At 37.8% G+C, this 20,506-nt stretch overlaps 2 protein-coding genes across 4 annotated transcripts; one reads left to right on the forward strand and one right to left on the reverse strand.

Annotated features, from left to right (window-relative positions):
* The first annotated feature begins 888 nt into the window (after nt 1-888).
* Nucleotides 889-11,489, forward strand: LOC113701918 (histone acetyltransferase HAC1). Of its 2 annotated transcripts, XM_027222823.2 has the most exons (16): nt 889-1,014; nt 1,431-1,625; nt 1,946-2,186; nt 2,277-2,672; nt 3,119-4,482; nt 4,724-5,026; nt 5,123-5,395; nt 6,013-6,141; nt 6,568-6,768; nt 6,879-7,021; nt 7,466-7,763; nt 8,607-8,746; nt 9,526-9,604; nt 9,748-10,119; nt 10,527-10,750; nt 10,844-11,489. In XM_027222823.2, exons 2-16 carry the CDS (start codon nt 1,578-1,580, stop codon nt 10,944-10,946), a joined length of 4,314 nt encoding a protein of 1,437 aa, XP_027078624.2. In that variant the 5' UTR covers nt 889-1,014; nt 1,431-1,577; the 3' UTR covers nt 10,947-11,489. The 2 variants fall into 2 exon arrangements, with proteins under 2 accessions (XP_027078624.2, XP_027078625.2); XM_027222824.2 differs by lacking the exon at nt 1,431-1,625 and having other exon boundaries at nt 895-1,014.
* A 1,979-nt stretch (nt 11,490-13,468) lies between these two features.
* On the reverse strand, nt 13,469-19,866 carry LOC113701919 (nuclear matrix constituent protein 1). 2 transcript variants are annotated; one of them, XM_027222825.2, is made up of 8 exons: nt 19,276-19,866; nt 18,538-18,747; nt 18,001-18,254; nt 17,587-17,857; nt 17,423-17,506; nt 14,921-16,968; nt 14,388-14,652; nt 13,469-13,948 (listed from the first exon to the last, which is right to left on the reverse strand). In XM_027222825.2, exons 1-8 carry the CDS (start codon nt 19,519-19,521, stop codon nt 13,724-13,726), a joined length of 3,603 nt encoding a protein of 1,200 aa, XP_027078626.1. In that variant the 5' UTR covers nt 19,522-19,866; the 3' UTR covers nt 13,469-13,723. The 2 variants fall into 2 exon arrangements, with proteins under 2 accessions (XP_027078626.1, XP_027078627.1); XM_027222826.2 differs by lacking the exon at nt 13,469-13,948 and having other exon boundaries at nt 14,385-14,647.
* Nucleotides 19,867-20,506: the final 640 nt, after the last annotated feature.

A 20,506-nucleotide genomic window follows, 5' to 3' on the forward strand; every position in this document is an offset into this window, starting at 1 on the left:
AAATGGGTATTATTGGATAACCCATCAAACCCAATGAACCCATTTAGAATTCTCTTCCCCCCAAGTCTCTTATTTTCCCCCACCTTTTTTTTTTCAAATTTTTCATTTTGTCATGATGTTAACTATTTTTGTTTCATTATTATTATTATTATTATTTGTTGGTTTTATCTTATTATTTTATTTTCTCTTAGTTTGTTAACTTGCTCATTTTTTAGCATTACCAATTTATGATAAATTTTAGCCTATTTTCTTATCTTTATAAAATGAAATTTTAAATTTATATATGAAAAAAATGTTAGGGGTTCAAAATTTTTGGATTAAGTTTTTATATTAATTTTTATAGTACTTAGTTCAAATTTTTATATTCTTATTATTCAATTATTAAATAATAGGTAATTTTGTGACATAGAGTATAAATGAAAAAAAATTGGTAATTAAGTTTATTGAACAATATAAGTAAATATTTAAAACTAATGATGGGTACAAAGAGTGGTATAAATTGATAACTTAGTTTGCAAAAATGAATTTAAATGAGTTTGCAAAAAGTTAAAATAAATGGGTTATAAATGGGTAATTATGTTACCCAATTCATTTTGTGACTTACCCATTTATACCCATCTAATTAAATGGATATAAATGAGTTGACTCACTTATATCCATTACTCATTTTACCCAACCCAAACCCGTCCAAGTCACCCATTTTGACACCTCTAGTGCTAAGTAAGGCTTTCTTTATTTCTTTGTCGGGTGTCCAAGAGTCCCGACCCGAACTGATTTGGTTGGCAAGTGCGGGTTCCTTGCAGTGTAGGTTGTCTAGTCCTATTAGTAAGTATTTGGTTTTGCAACTTTCCTTTCTAGGAGTGGTTTAAGTCAGTCAAGAATACTAGTTGATTTAGGTTTGGTCTCGAGTCTTTCTATATATACCAACAGTGGTGCTAGGTTATTACTCGGAAGAGTTAGAGTCTTGAGAATAGCTTTAAGAGAAAATCTCATAATTGAGATTCGTGAATTGTGGTAAGTGCAATGGCTTGATATTTGTTATTGTTTAATTTCGAGTTAATTAAATTAGTGAGTATTTGTTCTCCTCCTCTTCCCACGTATTTTTATGTGTTAGAATTGAGTACAATGAAAATTAAGTACAATGATCCGAGTATTAAGAGAGAATATTGATGGAGCAATTTTGAAATTGTCTTAATTAAGATGAATGCTGCGTGGTTGACGACGTGAATTATTACATACTATTAATAATTTATGGAAATTTGGGTTTTATTCTTACAGTCTGGAGATTATCCTAAGCAGTAAGTAAAACGGATTAGGTTAAACAGGAGTATGTATCACATCTTTCTTTAAATTCTCCAACATTGATGTCTTTTCAACTAAAATTCCACTGGTTTTTACATTCTCCCTTCCTCTTTCTTGTCTTTTTCTAGGGCGCACTTTTCCAAGACCTGAGTAGTATTTTATTCTGTCTGCGGCTGTTTGAATTTCGCTTCAGTTGCGGGAAAATCTTACGTAAGAAAAAGAACAGTATTTTGCGAGGGAAAGCCAGATACCAACGTTAACCTTAACCATGTGAGATGGGAACGAGATACCAAAATTTCGTGGATACTATCTTTAATTATAAGGTATGAATTTTCCCAGAAGAATCCCGTCAGACTTATTGTGTTTATTGACAATCGAATTTTTTCGTATATTGATTAATTCCAAATTGGGGTTTCTAAATTCGAATTAGATGAACTTGCCGTAAACCCTATTTTATTTCCTTGATCAATTAGGAAAATTTTTGGTACTTTTAAATTGTCGGACTTTTGGTTACGGGTCAGTTGGGAATTAGGAAGGTAATTAATTAGGGAAAAAAAAGGAAATAAATTACATTGAATCAGCTTCATCGTGGAACTAATTTGGCATATTTAAGTTAATCTGTGCAATGTTGAATGATTTTTAGGGGTGTCATTCGAACCCGGAGATGTTATCCACTCAATTCCAGAATTTGGTCCCCCATCCGGCGTTTGATGCTCATCCACTTAATAAAGCTTCTAGCATTTATCAGTCTTCACAAATAGCTGCGCCTGGGCTTGGGTGGATGCCTGATTTTCACAGTATAAGTTCACAGTATGGCGACTTGATGACTACGGGTATCGACCATAACGGTACCGGCTATGTATATCATGACTATTTGCCTCAAGGTACTCTTTTAGCTGCATGGATGTAGAACTTAGTGGATATGTGTGCTTGTGCATCCCTACTTTGTCTCATGACAATTATTGCAAATGCAGGTTTTTCTTTCAGTAACCAGGGTGCTAGCTCTAGATTTATTGCATCTGACGGGAATAACATGTTTACTTCTCTCGGAAAAAACCCAATTTCTGCTGAGGTCATTACTTCTCCGGAGCATATAGTTCTTATTAATGAAGGTTATCGATTCAACAACCAGGATATTGCCTGTAGATTTATCGCGCCTGATGGAGATAACATGTTTTCACCTTTGGGAAAACTGTCAATTTCTCCTGAGATCATTACTTCTCCAGAGCAGATCTCTTCAATCACGGCATGCTCGGATGTGGACCTGCATTCTGATGGTGAATACTGTGATGGAGGATCAACTTTTCCTTCCATCAGATTAAACTACTTATCGAAGCCATCATCGCAAAGTTGCAATCCGGTGCAACAAGGTAATCAGGGTATTGTTTTGGTTGTCCAAATTTAAACTATGAACTATGGCCACATGTGCAGGTTTGGTTGGTCTTTTTTTGATATGTCTGAACAGAGATGGTTATGAAAGACGTCATTATGTGATGATACTGCTGCTCAATAAATTCTTGTACTGACTAACTAGAAGATATAATGGAACAAGAGATGCACATGTGAGAAAATTGAGAGTTGAGAGTTGAAAAATGTGTCACTCTATGTAAAGCTAGGTTTAAAAAGATCCATTCATTTCGAGAAAGTAGATAGGAGGACCTAATGCCTCTGTTGAATTGATATGCACGATCAATCACTATGAACATATTCTTTATCAGCCTTTACCTCCAACATTTATTGTTTATTACATTCTGTATTGCTTCTTAGTACATATTGTTTTCTTATACGTTGCCTTGTGATAATTGTTCTCTTGTAGGGGAGTTGGACTTAGAAGATCAGAGACTTATGGAGGCCAATCAGAATGTTTATCATGAGGTTCTTCCTATACCATCTGTTCAACATGGGCAGATACCTTATCCAAACACATGCATTTTGGAACAGGTTTTTGATAGGATTCCTCAGGGGTCCAATTCTCTTGCCAGTCAGATTGCTGGTAATGCAATATCAACTCATGAAGACTTGTTGCAAGATCAACTTCCACAATTGAATCAATTGCCTGGACAATTGCAGTTTGATGAGCTGTCTAAGGCCCTCATCAGGGAGGTTGATTCAGAAAGCCAGTGTGACAATTATACCTCTAACGAAAGGTCCTTGAAGCTGAGCCAATTTTCTGTAGAGCAAGAATGTCATAGCCAGCAACAACAGCCATCTATTTTGCAACAAATTGGAGTATCAAAGATTGCAGATTCAACTAATTTGTCGATTCAGGACATTCTTCTTCAGTATATTCACCACAGTAATGATGTTCAGAATAAAGGGAAGAACCAAGCTACCTTTTTGAAGAAATTGCATGACATGCGATGCCAGGACAAAGACTGCAAGTGTGACAGGGACCGCGCACTTATTTGCCATTATGAAAACTGTAGCTACCTTTTTTGTAGCATTTGCAAGCCTGTCCGAGAGTTGTGTTCTGCTGATAGAGTTCAGTCAGGGTTGGGAGATTTAAGATCTGATCCATTGATGGCTGTCCATGGTAGAGAGTGTTCTGGCTCTGGCACTTATATAGGTGAAGTTGCTCTACCTCCTCCCAAACGCAAGAGGTTGGAGGATTGCTTTTTGTCTGGGAACGTTTCTTCTTCTCCGGATGCTGATTCAGTTGATGAATCTTTCAAATCTGGAGGGACTTCACAGTGCAAAAGCTGGTCTGAAAGTCCTCTGTGTAATAATGAAAATCAAGAAGTTACAAAAATGGAAGACTTATGCTTTCATGAGAATCCCATTCCAGATATGAAAAGAGAGAAGTTACACTCTTCAGAAGACACAGCTTTTGTAACATCAAATCATAACCCTGAAAATAGTCAAGGAGTGGCATATGGTGATGGGCCCTTTCTTTGTGGAAAGCTCAATTATGGGACTAGCAAATCTGGTGATTTGAAGTCTGACATTCTACCTGTTCTTGAGGAGCCAAACGTTGTCCAAGAAAAGGGGGGGATACATTATTTGTCCAAGCCTACCCAACCTGAATCAAAAGCTAAAGCAGACTCAAGAGAAGCTGCAACTGATAATCAATCAGGGACCAGTTTGGAGGATGTGAAGAAGCTACCTGTGTCATTGGTTGACTTTCTCAGTTCTGTGGAAATAAATGAACATATATGCAGTCTCAGTCAATCAGTGGCTCAGGTTTGTGCAACATACCCATTAGATTAACATTTTAGTTTGAAAGCTGCAGTAGAGGCTGCTGCGACATTTGTTTTGTTTTTGTTGCCTGTTCTTGTTTTTGTGATTACCTTTTGTGTCATGTAGATGTTTCGAACTTGTCCTTGCATTTTCTCCTGTGCAGGTCAAATATTTCTAGTGCTATTAATTCAAGTAAATCATCTTTCCATGATGAATATCATAGCTTTTTTTGTTTTTCTAATAGGGCATTACAACGGAGTCAAAAGAAAACCTCATGGAAAGTTGTGTTGCCGAAAACAAGTGCCAGTTGTGCAACATGGATCAGCTTGTCTTTAGCCCAACACCTATGTATTGTTCATCCTGCAATCTTCGCATCAAGCACAATTTGATATATTATTGGACACTAGATGAAATGGGTTCTAGGCATTGTTTCTGTACACGATGCTTTAAGGAGTCCCGTGGCGGTAGTATTACATTACAACAGGGGATGTCTGTATCTAAGGCACTACTTCAGAAGGAAAGGAATAATGAGGAAAATGAAGAATCGGTTAGCTCACTCATCTGTGTAGACTATTTCTTTTTCCCCTCCCCTCTCAATTAAAGTCTTTGTGTTCAATGTCTATGACATCTCTTCTATGTTCAGTGGGTGCAATGTGACAAGTGTGGTTGCTGGCAACATCAGATCTGTGGTTTGTATAATGCCAAAAGAGATGCAGAGGGAAAGGCCAAGTATATTTGTCCATATTGCCGCTTAAAAGAGATTGAAATTGGTGAGCATGTGCCTCTACCTGCTGCTTTTGGGGCAAAAGATCTTCCGCGTACAAAACTAAGTGATCATATTGAGCAGAGACTGTTTGGGAAACTCAAGAGAGAAAGAGAAGAGAGGGCGAAGTTTCTGGGTAAAGATCTTGATGAGGTAAGTTATCTATAGAACTTGGTTGTAAACCATTTTGTTGTTTTTTTTTCCTGGACGTGTGACAGTTGTTAAACAAATTTTACTGTTTGAACTTGGCTAATAGAAAGTCTAGTTCGATAACAGGATGATTTATGTACAATATCCACATGTTGACAAACCATTAATGCTAACACTATGGGGGAGATCAGTATCTTTCATTAATTTAGTAAAATATTGAGCTGAACTTTTTCTTACTGAATTTCTTGATTTAAGATAAATTAAACTTACCTACAACATGTGACAAATTGTCCATGTTAGAGGTTTTGACTTTTTTTTCCCCTTGTGAATTCTTAGATGTATGTTTTTCTTTTAATCACTTGCGTACTACCATAATGTTGTCCCTTTGTGAAATACTTGGTCGCTAGTGAATTGGCACCCTTTTAAAAGGAAAAAATAGCTGCTTGCTTAGCTGCAAATTGTTTCTAGTTAGAAAGATCTCATCATTTTGCATTGCCATCATGAAAGGAAAAAGGAAGACTGGCTGAAAAAAAATTAATTGTGAATTTGGATAGCCTATACTCTTCTAGTGCAAAATCATAGCAGTGTTATTTGTTGTATGATATACTTTTTGTGACTAGGTACCTGAAGCAGCAGAACTCGTTGTTCGTGTGGTCTTATCTATGAACAAACTTTTGCAAGTGAAGCAGCAATTCTTGGATATTTTTCCTGATGAAGATTATCCAGAAGAGTTCCCATATAAGTCCAGGGTAAGAGGTTGAGTTCTTATCAGGATATGTAGCAGTACTTGTAACTCATTAGTTTTTGATAGTTTCAGTGTAATTTTTGGTAATTTTGCTTCTGTAATTGGACTGTTTAGTGGAATTGATCTGATCCTTGTTTATACAAATCTTAAACATAAGCTAATTGTCAAAATGTAATATCATATAACAGTTAAAGTTGGCCCCAATAAGACAATGCCTTGCAACTATATTTCCTATCAATTGCTGCCTCTTATGAATAATATGTTGATATGTGCTATGAAATAGTATTCAGAATAGTAGGTGGGGGAAAGAATTCAGAAAAGGGGAAATGTCCAACTCAATACTACATCAGGAGTTTTATATTTCTTTTCTGGTTTCTATTTTTTCTTACATGGAGATATCCTGGATGCTTAATATATCCTTGGTGTACAGGTGATCCTATTGTTCCAGAAAATTGAAGGCGTAGATGTATGTCTATTTGGTATGTATGCCCAGGAGTTTGGATCAGAATGTGGTCAACCAAATCAGCGCTGCCTCTATATCTCATATCTGGATTCTGTCAAGTACTTTAGGCCTGAAATAGAAACTGTTTCTGGTGAAGCTCTTCGCACCTTTGTATATCAAGAAATTTTGGTACTTACTCTTTTCCGAAATCACTCTCTTCTACTCCTCCTAGCTGTGTGAAAATTTTCATATATATTACCTATATGCTGGTTTTATGCTTTTCTTGGTCATTGTTGCAGATTGGTTATCTTGATTACTGCAAGAAACTGGGCTTTGCAACCTGCTATATATGGGCTTGCCCACCAATAAAAGGGGAGGATTATATTCTGTACTGCCATCCCGAGACTCAGAAAACGCCAAAGCCAGAAAAGTTGCGGCAGTGGTATATGTTTCTGACTCTGTTTTCTGCGACACTTCTTTTTTTCTTTTTTCTGTTTACAACTATCTCAGAAAACCATTTGACACACTCATGCTTGCAAATCAGTATTGCTTGTCATGCTACTGGAGATCTTGGACTTGCAACCTAGTGGATCTTTGTATTTGGTTAGGTTCCTCCTTAGGCTCAATACATAGGTTCTTTTTCTGTGATCTATGACATCACTCGTTTACTACATAAAAACTGCCTTTCTATGAGTTACATCAACCTAGACCTTTGCAGTACACCAATTACAGGATCCTTGAGTGGCAGTTTTGATCTCTTTAAGTTATTCAGTGTGTAGTTGTTAACAATGCCATAATTTGTTTGTGTGATACCTTCTTTTACTTTGAATATCTATTTGCAACTTCTTTTGTGCCTTTGCATGCTTTACTAATACTACATTTGCAGGTACAAGTCAATGCTTAAGAAAGCGGTGCAAGAGGGTATCGTGGTGGATTACACCAATATGTATGATCGTTTTTTTATTTCAAATGGGGAGTGCGGTACCAAGATAACAGCAGCTCGTTTGCCATATTTTGATGGAGACTATTGGTCGGGGGCTGCTGAGGAGATGATAATGGACATGAGAAAGCCAAAAGGAGAAGCACGAGGGAAGGTCAAAAATTTGACAAAGCGATCTCTGAAAGCAATGGGACTTGACAATCTGACTGATGATGCAACAAAAGATATCCTGGTGATGCAAAAGGTAATTTCTGCTCAACATGTTAAGGGTCCTTTATTTGCAAGAATGCATTTTATAGCAGTATTTTGTTACCATTTGCATAGGTCTGGATTCTGATCTTCTGATGAGCATGACCTTGATATGTTGGGTCAACTAAACTGGCAACCCCTCAGTTTTGCCAAGCTATATAGACCTCACTTGAGTTTTTAAAACTTGCAAGGAGCTTAGGCATGACTTTAACTCCAGATTAACGCTCTAGTATTACAACCATGGCCCTTATCAAAAGAAAAGGATCAGAACCACCTAACAAAAATATGAAGGAATAAATTTCGTTATATATGGCTATTGTAAATGTATGCAATTTACATGCTTTTGGTTTCAAATCTATACCAAAAGAAGAAACATAACTATCAGTAAGCAGCTTGTCTATCTATATGTGGTCCATTAACTTTCTCCATTTTGGACTTGATTGAAATTACATCCTCTCAAGTTGCGATTTGAAGGAGAACAAAACATCCCTTGTACTGAAAATGAAAGAATAGAATTAAAAAAAGGAGAGAAAAGCATGTTAATCATTGCTTGGATCCCTGTTGGAGCTGCTTAATAGTCCCAAGCCCCTCTTCCATCACCTCCTTGTTTAATTACTTGCTTTTGTCACCGGTATGCACTAGTAAGCAATATTTTGCATGGTTATAGTTTGATATGTGCTACTATTCATGGTTTTCGGAATTATAATTACTTATTAGCATCATTAACATGGGATAGTGAATCCTGGCTGAAGCCAAAAGTATTAAGTCAGCAACTTTCTTATTTATGTAATTGAATTATTTAATATTGCTGTTTAATCGTTCTCTTTTTCACTGACAGCTGGGCCATACCATCTTACCTTTGAAGGAAGACTTTCTAGTCGTCCACCTGCAGTTCACTTGCAAGAACTGTCATAACTTAATTCTATCTGGTGCACATTGGTTTTGTAACCAATGCAAAAATTATTATTTATGTTCAAGGTGATTATCTAGTTCAAGTTTTTTGCTTATTTTGTACTTCTGCCTCCTCCTCTTTGTTGTTCATGAATCTTTGTATCTTAAAGATTATTAACCTACTTGATTTTATTTTAATTACGTGTTTTTCTTCATATTGGTTTGTCTTTGGCTCATGCTGTTGATTGTTTCTTATGGTATTTACAAGCTTTGACTTGCACTTTAAGATTAGCAATTTTTTATGGCTATGTTTTAGGTCAAAAATTGATGTTTGAATACAGAATACTTAATTGAAGGATTCATCTCATCCTTTGTGGAATAAGAAAAGGAAAAAGAAAGGAAGAAAAGGATAAAGAATGTGCTTTTTGCCAATGCTCCAAGACATTTTTCTAGTTTTTCAAGGGAATTCTTTTCAGAAAAAATTGGTGGACTTTTAACTGTTTGTTAGTTCATGCGTGAATCAACAATAAATTGTGGCATTACTTATTCGATATTGTATAAACTGCATTGATTGTAAAATTTTTTGACCAAGATAACTTATCATTAAGTTGTTTGACCAAGGCAATTGTTTGGATGCATGTTTTTAGGAAGAGTTTGCAATAGCTTTTTTTTTTTTTGGTATAATTGTGTGTAACAGAAAGGTGGTTGGAAAATGTGTGGAGAGTTTTTCAGAATAAGTTCTCCCCCAGACAAAAATATAATATGTGTATAGATAGCATAATATGTGTATAGATAGCATAATAATTCTAGTAGTAAAACTAGAATCATAATAATAAGTGTGTTCTTGTTTCTCGTGTTTATTGCAGATGCCTTCAAGTGGAGCAAACTCCTAATGAGACAAAAACACATACTTCCTCTGGCGGTGAAGAACATTTCCTGTCACAGGTTATTTCTTACCTCTGAAATTGCAGGAAGAGAACTTTTTTTTTTGTGCATTAAATTTACTGTCTAACCTCCTTTCTACATTTTTACGTTGAAAACTTTAGCCTTCTCAATATGTTGTGTCTGTGGATGCTTACTCTTTGCAGGTCACGGTTAATGACATACCTATCGATACTGCAGAGAGTGATGTCATTTTAGATAATGATATCTTTGAAAATCGCCACTCTTTCCTGAGTTTCTGTCAGGGAAACCATTACCAGTTTAATACTCTTCGCCGTGCCAAGCACTCGTCAATGATGATCTTGTATGATCTCCACAAGCAGATGCCATTTACTATGGTGACAACCTGCAGTATTTGCTTTAGAGATATCATGATTGGAGCAGGATGGCATTGTGAGAGTTGTCCTAGCTTTGACATTTGTATTACATGCTACCATAAAAGTGGCAAAGGTTGTCATAACCACAAGTTGGTCCGGCATTTGACTAAAAATCAAGCACAGCGGAAGAAAGCATTTCAGGTATATCTCTGAAGTTTCTATTTTGATGGTTTCTAATTCTCTAGTTATCAGTATAATGTATAGCACAACTAGAAAAGAATAGTGAACCCTCAGAGTGGCCTGGCATAGGGATGGCTGCCTTTGGGATTTGGGTGAAACCTTCCTGCAAGTTAGCCCAAACACCTAATATCTCGCTGGTAGAGTTTGTTGCCTATTGCACATGCCAGTATACCAGCTGCATACCCAAAGTGTAGTGGCTGAGGGTTTACCACTATATGTTAAAAAAAAAAAAGAATGAAAAAAAGAAAAGAGAGTAGGTATCTGTGTATTTTATAATGAAACTAAACAAGTTTCTAACTTTGCTTAGGTCCATTTTGTTGATTTGGAGAAATAATATCGTTCTTTATCGATTCATGTACATGGTGCAGGTGGAAGTTCTAAATGCATTAGATCAAGCCTCTCAATGTCATGTGACAAGAAGCAGCCCTTGCTCACACCCTCGGTGTCTTCAAGTTAGAAAGCTTTTTCATCACTCAAGTCAATGCAAAATTCGGCATGCAGGGGGTTGTCAGTACTGTTGGAAAGTATGGTTCATGATACGTACACACTCAAGGGTGTGCAAGGATTCCAGGTGCCCAGTGCCACGATGCATGTACGTTACATTTGCTATATGCTATATGGTGCAGCCTATACTTTCTTGCTTCTAAGTTGCAACTTTTTTTGACCCACATTTCTCATTATCCAGGGATGTTAAAGAGCAAACTGAAATGTGGTCAAGGAAGTCAGAGATGCGCAGAAGGGCTGCAGTCAAAAGTTTAAAACTGCTTGAGGTTTCATGCGACAGTTGATTGCCTGATGTACATGTGGCAGAATCATCTTACTTATAAAACAGTTCAAAGGCCGTAACAGGACTTTTTTGTGTAGTGATAAACAGAAACTAGGTTTCAAGAATCTGGTCCATTATTGGTTGACAAAGCTGCTCCCTGTCATGGGTGGATAAGAGTCACATTAGCTTGCAGACTATGCTCAGAAATTCTTGGGCAATTTTGCTTACAGATAAACGAGAGGAAACTGTATATAACATAGATTAGGATATCATAGGTAACAATCTTCTAATAATTAAACTTACCTGTAAAAAGTGATCCAGAACAAAGTAGTTTCAGCTTGAGTCCGATATGGCCTGATAAAGTAGGTTCACATTTGTATTTGTATAATTCTGTTAGCTTTCTCGGCTGTCTAGTTCTTCTTCTATCTAGTGGCATCATCGAGATGATTCTGGATGTATGGGTATTTGATGTATTAAAGTTTTATTTTTTCTTTTTTGAACACAGATTGCAGCAGAAGCTGTATGTATGCATGATTTCTTCAAATAAAGATAAAAGATTATCTTAGGTCTCCTTCCCATATTCGGGAATAAGAATTTGACTTTATTTGTTTATCATGGTTTTGTTATGGCGATGAATAGTTATACCCCTAAAAGGAAAATCGCTGGCTGTTCATTATCTGCTTGATGTTGCCATCTGAATCGGCCTTGAGTCATTAAAAAATACAAAGTGAAATAACTTTAAATAATTTGTGCTCACACCACAAACACAATCAGTCGAGACTCTAATTAAGAAAAAGTATTACAACTACACTTTTCGGATGGTCAAGCTGGATCTGATTTTCCTTTCTTTATTATCTTTTTATTACTCTTTTTCAAGTATGAAAATGTGCTAAAACGTTCATTTGATCTAGATAAATGTGTCTCTCCTCTAGTCTCTTACACAATTCAATTGGTTTCTCTTTCCTTGTAAAAATAGGATAGTATAGAATTAGGAGTGTCAGAGAATCAATCAAATTAATAACCCGACAAAACATGCTTGCTTCCATCGTCAGTCTCACTACCTCTCATTTCACTTTAGAAACCCTCTTTTTCACTGTCTATTTTTTTTAGATCATCTCACCTAAATTGAGTGTTCGATTGAGTTCAAGATCGAGTTTAAATATGCTTGAGTTAAAAAAATGCATGTTCAATAAGTTCGAACTCGAGTACATACCTATCGAGGATCGAGTTCGAGTTCAAGTAAAGTGACGTTCGAGGTCGAACCGATAGATTACACCGTTGCTGATTGACCGGAAAAAAAAATATATATGAACATGTGCTTATCACTACACGCATGAATGTGAAACGGTTATAAGTTGGGTTTAGACGAAGCTCCTCTTTCTCATTCGGGAGAATCGGGACAACAGCAACACAGCAATTTATTACTACTATTTTGGGAATTTGGTTGTTTGAACTCGAAAAGTTAATGTTAGCAGACCAGGAAAAAAAAAATATATATATATATATTTTTTTTTTGGTGCGCATGCGCGGCTTTACACTCCTATACCTTGAGATTCACCAAATTCTTACTAGATTCTTAAGTTTCGCTAGAGGGGCTTTGAGGAGGTGAAAAGACAAATAGATAAAAAGTCCCTGGAATCCGTCCAGAATGTCCAGCACCAACCATTGACACCAGAACATAAATTGTACCAAGGACCAGAATAAATACGAGAACAGAGCATCCTTGGCATTGAGAAGTCTATTTGATGGTGAAGGCTGAAGCTTGGATCTTCAACCAAAGTTCATCAAACTTTCAAAGGAAAACATTCTAATCTTTCTCCATTTCTCCTCTCCCTATCCTTCCATCCAGACGAGTGGCAGCTATTGTTAGATGTAGAAGAAAACCCAATGGTTTTTGGTTGCAGAAAAATGAGCTTATTTCATATATGAACGAATCAGCCTTAGCTCTGTATCATCTTTTGCCTTTCCAGGAGTCTGGTAGGGAACAATATCACAGTCAATGAGCATGTAAATGGCTACATAGCCTAAATGCTCTGTGCAGCAGTTCATGGTAAAAAATGGACAAATTTGAATTTAGATGATTAGGACTAGATGTTGAACACTATTTTCAAAAAGTGATAAAATTTGTCATGTTTTTGCAATTTGTTCTTTTATTGTCAACATTTGTTGCTTTAACGTCTAACAGTATCTATTGTGCTAGCTCTTGAGCTGCCCAAGTATATAGTGTCATAACTAGAAGAGAGATGCCCGATACAGGTGCCACGAAAATGCTACTGCAGAAAAAAACAAACCCTATACCACCTGTACAATCAAGAACATATAATAGTTTTGGGACGATGCAAATTTTTGGCTGTGGGAGGCCAATTCGCTCCAAATAGATGGCAAGATCTAATTTACGACCACCAAATATTTAGGAGTCCATCTACACATTTGGGTCCTCGATAGGCGCAAGTATCATAAAGGTTACGTATCAAAAAGTACAAAAGTGAGACGGGCCTAAGCAAGCCTTTGACACAAACAATTAAGTAAATCATGAAATCAGAGTTAAGAAACACCAGTTCACTGTTTGTATATAGTGGCCATGATCACTACAGTTATCGACATTTCAATTGTCAATCAATAGAGGCCCCCACATCCCTAATAATAACAAAAGGGCAAAACCAAAATACTCTCATCTAAATTGGCTGTCGTCATTGACTAACCTCCTAAAATAATGCACACTACTACTACTACTACACAAAAGAGACCTCTAGGCAGCAAAAGTAGAGAACTCCTAGGGAACATTTAGGGCATGCACTGTCATGTTGTAAGGAAATTCCACACTTTCTTCGCAACGGATACTTCACCAGGGTGATCAAACTCGTCCACCTCATCATCCTCTTCGTATTCGAGAGGTTGACCTTTGTTCTCCACATATCTGTCCTCTCTCGCCCTTTCTGGGGTCCCATTTACCTCATCCCTCGTATCAAACTCAACTTCAACAGTGTCACTGACACCATCTTGAGCAACTGTTGCATCTTTTAACTGTCACAAGAGGGTAGAAATGGATCAGTGTTAGCAATAAACGTAACTACAAACTGCATGTGATCCTCCACATGATCAAATCGATTTTCATCAGGGTTCCTCAATACCCCTCTTACCATTGCTACAAGAAACATATTGAAAGAAAAATGATGGAGAGCCTGGACAAGTGCCTACAGAAGAAGGTGTGCATAGAAAAGTATAAACAAAATCCTTATCATTCAGTTCCCTACTCCAGAAGGGATTAGGGCTGCCAATTTCCATTTTCTCTAAAGCCTATCGGCACTCCAAACATTTCCGGCATCAACACCAAACAGAATTTCCAGTTCATGGCAAACCATCTCAAGGCTTCAAATACATAATCTAATGCTCAGCAAGAGTAATGGGTCACGCGCACACGTGTGTGTGTGTGTGTGAGAGAGAGAGAGAGAGAGGGGGGTACCATAACAGGACTGTCTGCTGAAAACTCATGGGCAGTAGGGATGCTTTTTATCTCACCACCATCTCCTTTAGCACCCTCAGAAGCAGAGCCTGCAGCATCAGAATCTCGAATTTCTTCCACCGAAATCCCAGCAACTTCAACATTATTGGAACGTGTGGCTTTAGAACCAGTTATTTGTTCTACATGACTACTATGGCCACCAATTTCTCTATCTTTCTCCTTGCTGGGATCAGACAAGACTCCATTAGCAGCTGCTGCAGCTGCACTGGACCACAACAAATGCCTTTTCAGTATTTAAGATTGATGGTTGAAGGATGAAACAAAAGGCAGGGGATGGGGTGTAACACAATGCATGTGAAATAAGAAAGATGGCAAAGAGATGTTATTTGTCATTAAATTAAACTCGTGAATGAAAACTGGTGGTCCAAAAAACAGGATCTGGAATTCCTGTAGCATCTGGAGTCTAATTTAGTTTTCAAAAGGTCACAAACCAGACACAAATAAATACTATACGTTCAAATAAAGCAACATACCTTCTAGGTCGCCGGAGATTGTATCGTTTTTCACCAAGAGTTTGAACAGGTGGTGCTACTCTTCGTCTCCTTTTCCGGTGCCCTTCACCGGTGACGCTACCAGAATATCCACTATATTCACCATCATGCTCGCTGGGGGTTGCTTGTGATGTTTGTGTGAGGTTTCTCTTTCTTCCGTTTACCGCTGCTCCTGATTCTCCACGACTTTCTTCGTTAACAAAAATATTGCCATTAACACGCTGACCATCGCTCTCAACAAAAGCATCCTCATCAATAACCCTGCGGCGGTCTGCAACAGACACCTTCCCAGACCCTTCTCTATTAATTTTAGGCCTCCCTCTCTTACCATGTCTCCTCTTCTGTACCTTTGGATTAGAATGCTGGGACCTACGGTCATTAACTGATGGATCTGGACCAGCTTCGAACTCCCTGGTGCTGTTGTCAGACTGAATTCTTTGGATATCAAGAGAATCTTCTGCAACTCCAAAAGAAATTTTCGGTTCATTTTCACTGCTCGGCAATGTTTTTCGTGATTCTACATTAACAAGACTCCCAGGCAAGGAAGCTCCGTCAGTCAGACCTCGAGCAGCAGTAAATTCAATCTTTTTGCCGGGCGAGAATCTGAATATGCTTGAAGTACACTTTCGAAGCCATGATATAGTCCCACCAGAAGCTGGGGAACCTAATTCAACTGCGCTGGGGGATATCTCTATATTTTCTGTCTCAGAATTGCCATGAGCAGCCCCCCTCAAATAATTCTCAGCTATTTTTGGCAGCACAGGTGCCTCTAGATTGTTGATCCCATCCAAAGATTGAAGATCAGATGTCACAAACTCACGAACTAATTCTGCACAACTTTCGCAACTCTTCTGCTTGTCAACAAAAGCAACAAATCTTTCTCTTTCTTTGACAAGTTGTTCTCTCTGATCTTTCAACTTCTTACTAAGAACAACAAGCTCATCAATATCCTTGCGCATTTCACCATGCTGCACCTCAAGCTGCTTCTTGTTTGCAAAAATTTCCTGCTTTTCATTCTCTAAGGCATGTCTTTTGACCTTCAACTCTTCCATTTCTTGATGGATTGCATTCTTGAGATTATTGATGTTGTTAAGTTCCCTTTCTCTGTCTTGTTCAAAAAAATTCTTCATCTCATGCAGTTGATTCTCCATCTCTTCCTGCTTCTTCTGCATATCAGACTCAAGTTCCCTTTTCCGGATTTCAAAATCATCCAGCATTTTGCTTCTCTGACTTTCAGTTTTTTCAGCTAGTATAGTCCTTTCATGCTCCATTGTGGCAGCAAATGAATGCCTAGCCACTTCAAGAGATTCCAACTCTCTTCTAACATAATTCTCAGTTTCCAATTTCTCATTTTTCAACCTTTCCTCTTCAGCCCATCTCATTTTTTCAAAGTAGTTTTTCTGTTCGGCAAAATCAGCAAGTTCTTTCTTAACCTCAGTTTGTTTCACATCCAGCTCTTCCCAGTCTTTCTCAAATCTTAATCTTTCCTGCTTCAAATCCTCAGCCTCCTTTAGCAGCAATTCACTTTGGAGCCTACATTTGTCTATCTCTTGTTTGAGTTCTAACTGTAGCCGAGCATGTTCAGATCTTTCATCTACAGTTACTTTCAGCTGCTCCATTTCTTCACGAATCTTCAATTGCTGGTTTTCTATATCAGATCTTGTTTTCTCAAGCTCAATCTTGAGAACAAGCAAACTCTCTTTTTCAGCAAGAGTTTGCTTCCTCTCAGTCTCCATGTCCTTTTCCTCAACTTTCAAGGACTTCTCCCTTTCTTTCAAAGCTTTTAACTTCAATTCAAGTTCATTCTCTCTCTCTCTCACTTTCTCTGATTTCTTCTCCAAAGCCTGTTCTCTTTTCCTGATTTTCTCTTCCATGTGTTTAAGTTCAGCTTCCTTCTTGAGCACTTCAGCTGCCTTATTTTCCATGTCCAGATACAAAGATTTCCTTCTCTGTTCCATCTCCAATTCAAACTCCTTTTCCTTTGTATCCAAGGTTGTCTTGTGTTCATCTAACAGTTTCTGAATTTCCACCTGAAGACACACCCATGGTAAAAGAAAAAGTCAAAAGCATGACTATGGCATACATAAGAAAATACTTTCCAGCAGGCAGTACCAAAAGAAGCAAGAGGAAGCAAAATAAGGTCTACAAACATTATAATTGCATTAGAACCCTAATCATACTAGATCAGTTTCTACAATGGTCCAGGAAAAGATTTAATAAAGAAAACAACAGAGTTCAAAATTTACATGTTCCAAAACTGAACCAACTCCAAGGATCAATTTTGAAAGAGTATTGAACAAACAAACATGACTAAAAGCATGAAAAGCTTTGGTGCTAAAAATCACTATCTATTTACAAACTACTTAAACTACACAAAGCCACAGCAGTAAAACAAAGATAAGAGTATGTCCTACCATCAAATGTCTCAATGTTAAACTGGCAAAGGCAATCAGGTAAACAAATAAACAAAGTACAAGTACTCACTTTCTCTCTCATATTTAGCTTTTCCTCTAGTTCAATCAATTGCTTCTCCTTCAATTCCAAGCTATTTCTCGTTGTATCAGCTTCCTGCAACAAAGTAAACACAGATAAAACAAAAAAGGACCAATTAAGGATTTAAGAGTAGGCAAGACGAGAAAGAAACTTACCTTCTCCATCGAAGACAGACTTGCTTGGCGGCAGCTCATGTCTTCCTCTTTTTCCTTCAGACTTAAATTGGCTACATCAACCTTCTTCTGCACATCTTCAAGTTCTTTCTGTTTCTGCTTCCACAGATTATCATACTCATTTGCCCTCTTCTCTCTCTGATGAAGCAACCTTCGAAGTTCAGCAAGTCTTTCTTCTCCCTCCTGTAACTTTTGTTCCCACTCTCGCAAGTCTTCCCTTTGTTTGGACAAAGATGACTCATGCATGTCACGCCTGGAAAAAGAGGAGAAATTATCAGTGAGAAACAACATATTATTGTCAACGTAAGGAATTCACCAGTCAATTAAGAGAACCCGAACAGATTCACGAGACACAAAGATAAAGGAAATGAAGCATTTGTAAACAGTGAAACATACTCTGCAGCAAATGATGACCGCTCCCGTCGAAGTGCAATTTCTTGAGCCACCAATTCCTGAGACTTCCTTTCAATTTCTGAACTCTTTCTGTTCACCTCAGCAAACTTGGCATCTGTTGCATGCAATTTCGCTTCTACCTCCAAAGATTTCTGTTCAATGCTAGCAACCAAAGATTCTGCTTCAGCCAATTTTGAATCAGCTGTGAATTTAATTTCAGCATATTCCGAACGCATCTCGCGTAGGGCTTTCTCTAACTGCAGTAATTAACAACCAACAATAACCTTGACTAAGAATAACCATGTACTTAAATGAAAGCATAAACTTAATATCGCTTCCTAATCTTTTGTAGTTAAGCATGAAAATAGGTGGTCAAAAATGTATAAAACTTCCCCAAAGTGTCGCCAAACTACTGAAAAAAGTGTCAAAGAAAATAATCTTCTGAAGGCAAAAAAAATCAGCATGGACTAGTAGAAAATTCTTCAAAAAGGAAAGAAGAAGATATCAATTACAAATGAAATAGCAAAGAAGAAATCATACATCAAGCACACACTGCTTTTCAATACCCAATGCATTCCTCAAATTCTCTTCACGCTTCTCCACTTCAGTGATGGCAATGAAATGTGCAGATTTCTCTCTTTTATATGCATCATCCAAATCTGCTAAAGCTCGCTTTAGTTCTTCATACTTGCAAGTCCACTCCTTTTTTTCAATCAATAGGAGGCCCATATTGTACTGGTATTCCAAAAGCTGTGAACAAATCCACCAGTCAGGCCGAAAAAAAAAAAGGGTATATAACACAATCAAGGTTCCTTTTTAATCTCCCAGGACAGCCTAAAAGAAACTTAATGTGCATAACCAGATGGCAGTAAACAAATATACAGACGGAATCAAATGCAGAATCAGGAGCATACGAATTGCAGGTTTAAAACCATAACTGGCATAAAATCACAGCATCTAGTCACTGGAGATAACTCCTACAAGGTAATACAACGTAGAGTGCAGGTGCATCAAAACGAAGCTCTGCACCATTAAGGAACTCAAATACTACTAGAACATTGGTCCTACAACAGTCACATAGTTAATCATTTTTATCTAACACATTAAGATAAAGCCAATTGCACTAAAAAAAAAAAAAACCAAGAAGGTCACAAGATCATTAAACTATCGGTAAATCGCACAAAAACTCAAAGCAAATCACTCTAACCCAACAAGAAAAAAAGAACAAAAAAAAGAAGTAAATTTGCATTTGCTGGTGAAGTAAATGTTCTTACTCACCTCATTTTCAAGCTTGCTAAGCTTGTCGCAAACCGCTTCCTTATCCAACTCCGCATACTTTTCAGCAGCCAAACTGTCGGGAGTAGATTCAATAAAAAGCAACCCTTTGTCCTTCCCAACAGTAGTCTCCCCATTTCTAGGGCTGGAATTGCCCGGTGCAGAACCAGACGCAATTGCCGACCCATTCTGTTCCCTCCTCGGATTGAGCGACCACCCTGACCATGGCTTCCTCTGCGGCGTAAACATCGCTTAAATTTCCGAAATTGATCCTCTGGAATTCCTCAAACTCCAGATCGCGGAATTCAGGAACAACTTCATAAGAAGAACAAAGTCTGAGTTTTTACAGTAAATTCGACAGTCTGTTAGTATCAGCAAGGATGAAAGGGAAAGGAAAAACCCTTAAATTGTGAAGTAAACAACACAAAAAACCCTAGCCGGACGTGAACAGAGTTCCCAAACTCCGGCCAATATGAAAGGGGTGAAACCCGATAACGTCTCAAAACCAACTTCCACTCTTACTTTCTCTCTCTATCCCTCCGCCTTTTTTTCCAGAGCCACCTTTGTGGTGTGCGCGGATGCCTCACGTTCTTTCCCTTTTTTATTTTTGCTTTGTTTTTTAAGTCCTCTTGATGGCCCGACAGCAACTCCGATATGTGAATTTACCTCCGCTCTCCTCATTTTATGCGGTCTTTTATCCGTTAATCAGGGATATTTTTGGGAATTCGCTCGGCCGCCTTTCGGTTACAACGTGGGTTCCGACAGTTTCCTCGTATAGTGACGAAAGGGTCCCCGGATTGTTCAAGTCACTACTGAAACGGGGGATGGTAAATTTGGGGAACTGCGGGGATGAGATGGTCATTGAAGGAAAAGGAATATACTGAATTGAAATGCCAAGGTGTTGATGTGCTGGTTGGATCAGGTCAGGAGCTTTGGGAATGAGGCGCCTGGCTTACGCTGCAGAAAAGCAAAAGCGGGGATAAGTACCTCATTCTTTCTTTCTTCTTACAAGTAATCGGTAATCTAATCTCCTGTGTCCCATGTGGCTTCAATGGGGGTTCGTGATGGGGCCGGGCTGGGCTGGGCTGGGAACTTCCTGTTTTTCTCTATGCTCATTTCTTTCTCTTCTTTATTTATTTATTTTTTTGTCTGTAAGCCCCTTTGCTCATTTCTTGTTTCTGTCTTTTTTTTTTTAAGGTTGTTACTGTCTTTTTCATTAATAAGACTTTAAATG

This window comes from Coffea arabica, chromosome 7e (genome assembly GCF_036785885.1).
Source record: "Coffea arabica cultivar ET-39 chromosome 7e, Coffea Arabica ET-39 HiFi, whole genome shotgun sequence".
In the NCBI taxonomy this organism is placed as follows: Eukaryota; Viridiplantae; Streptophyta; class Magnoliopsida; order Gentianales; family Rubiaceae; genus Coffea; species Coffea arabica.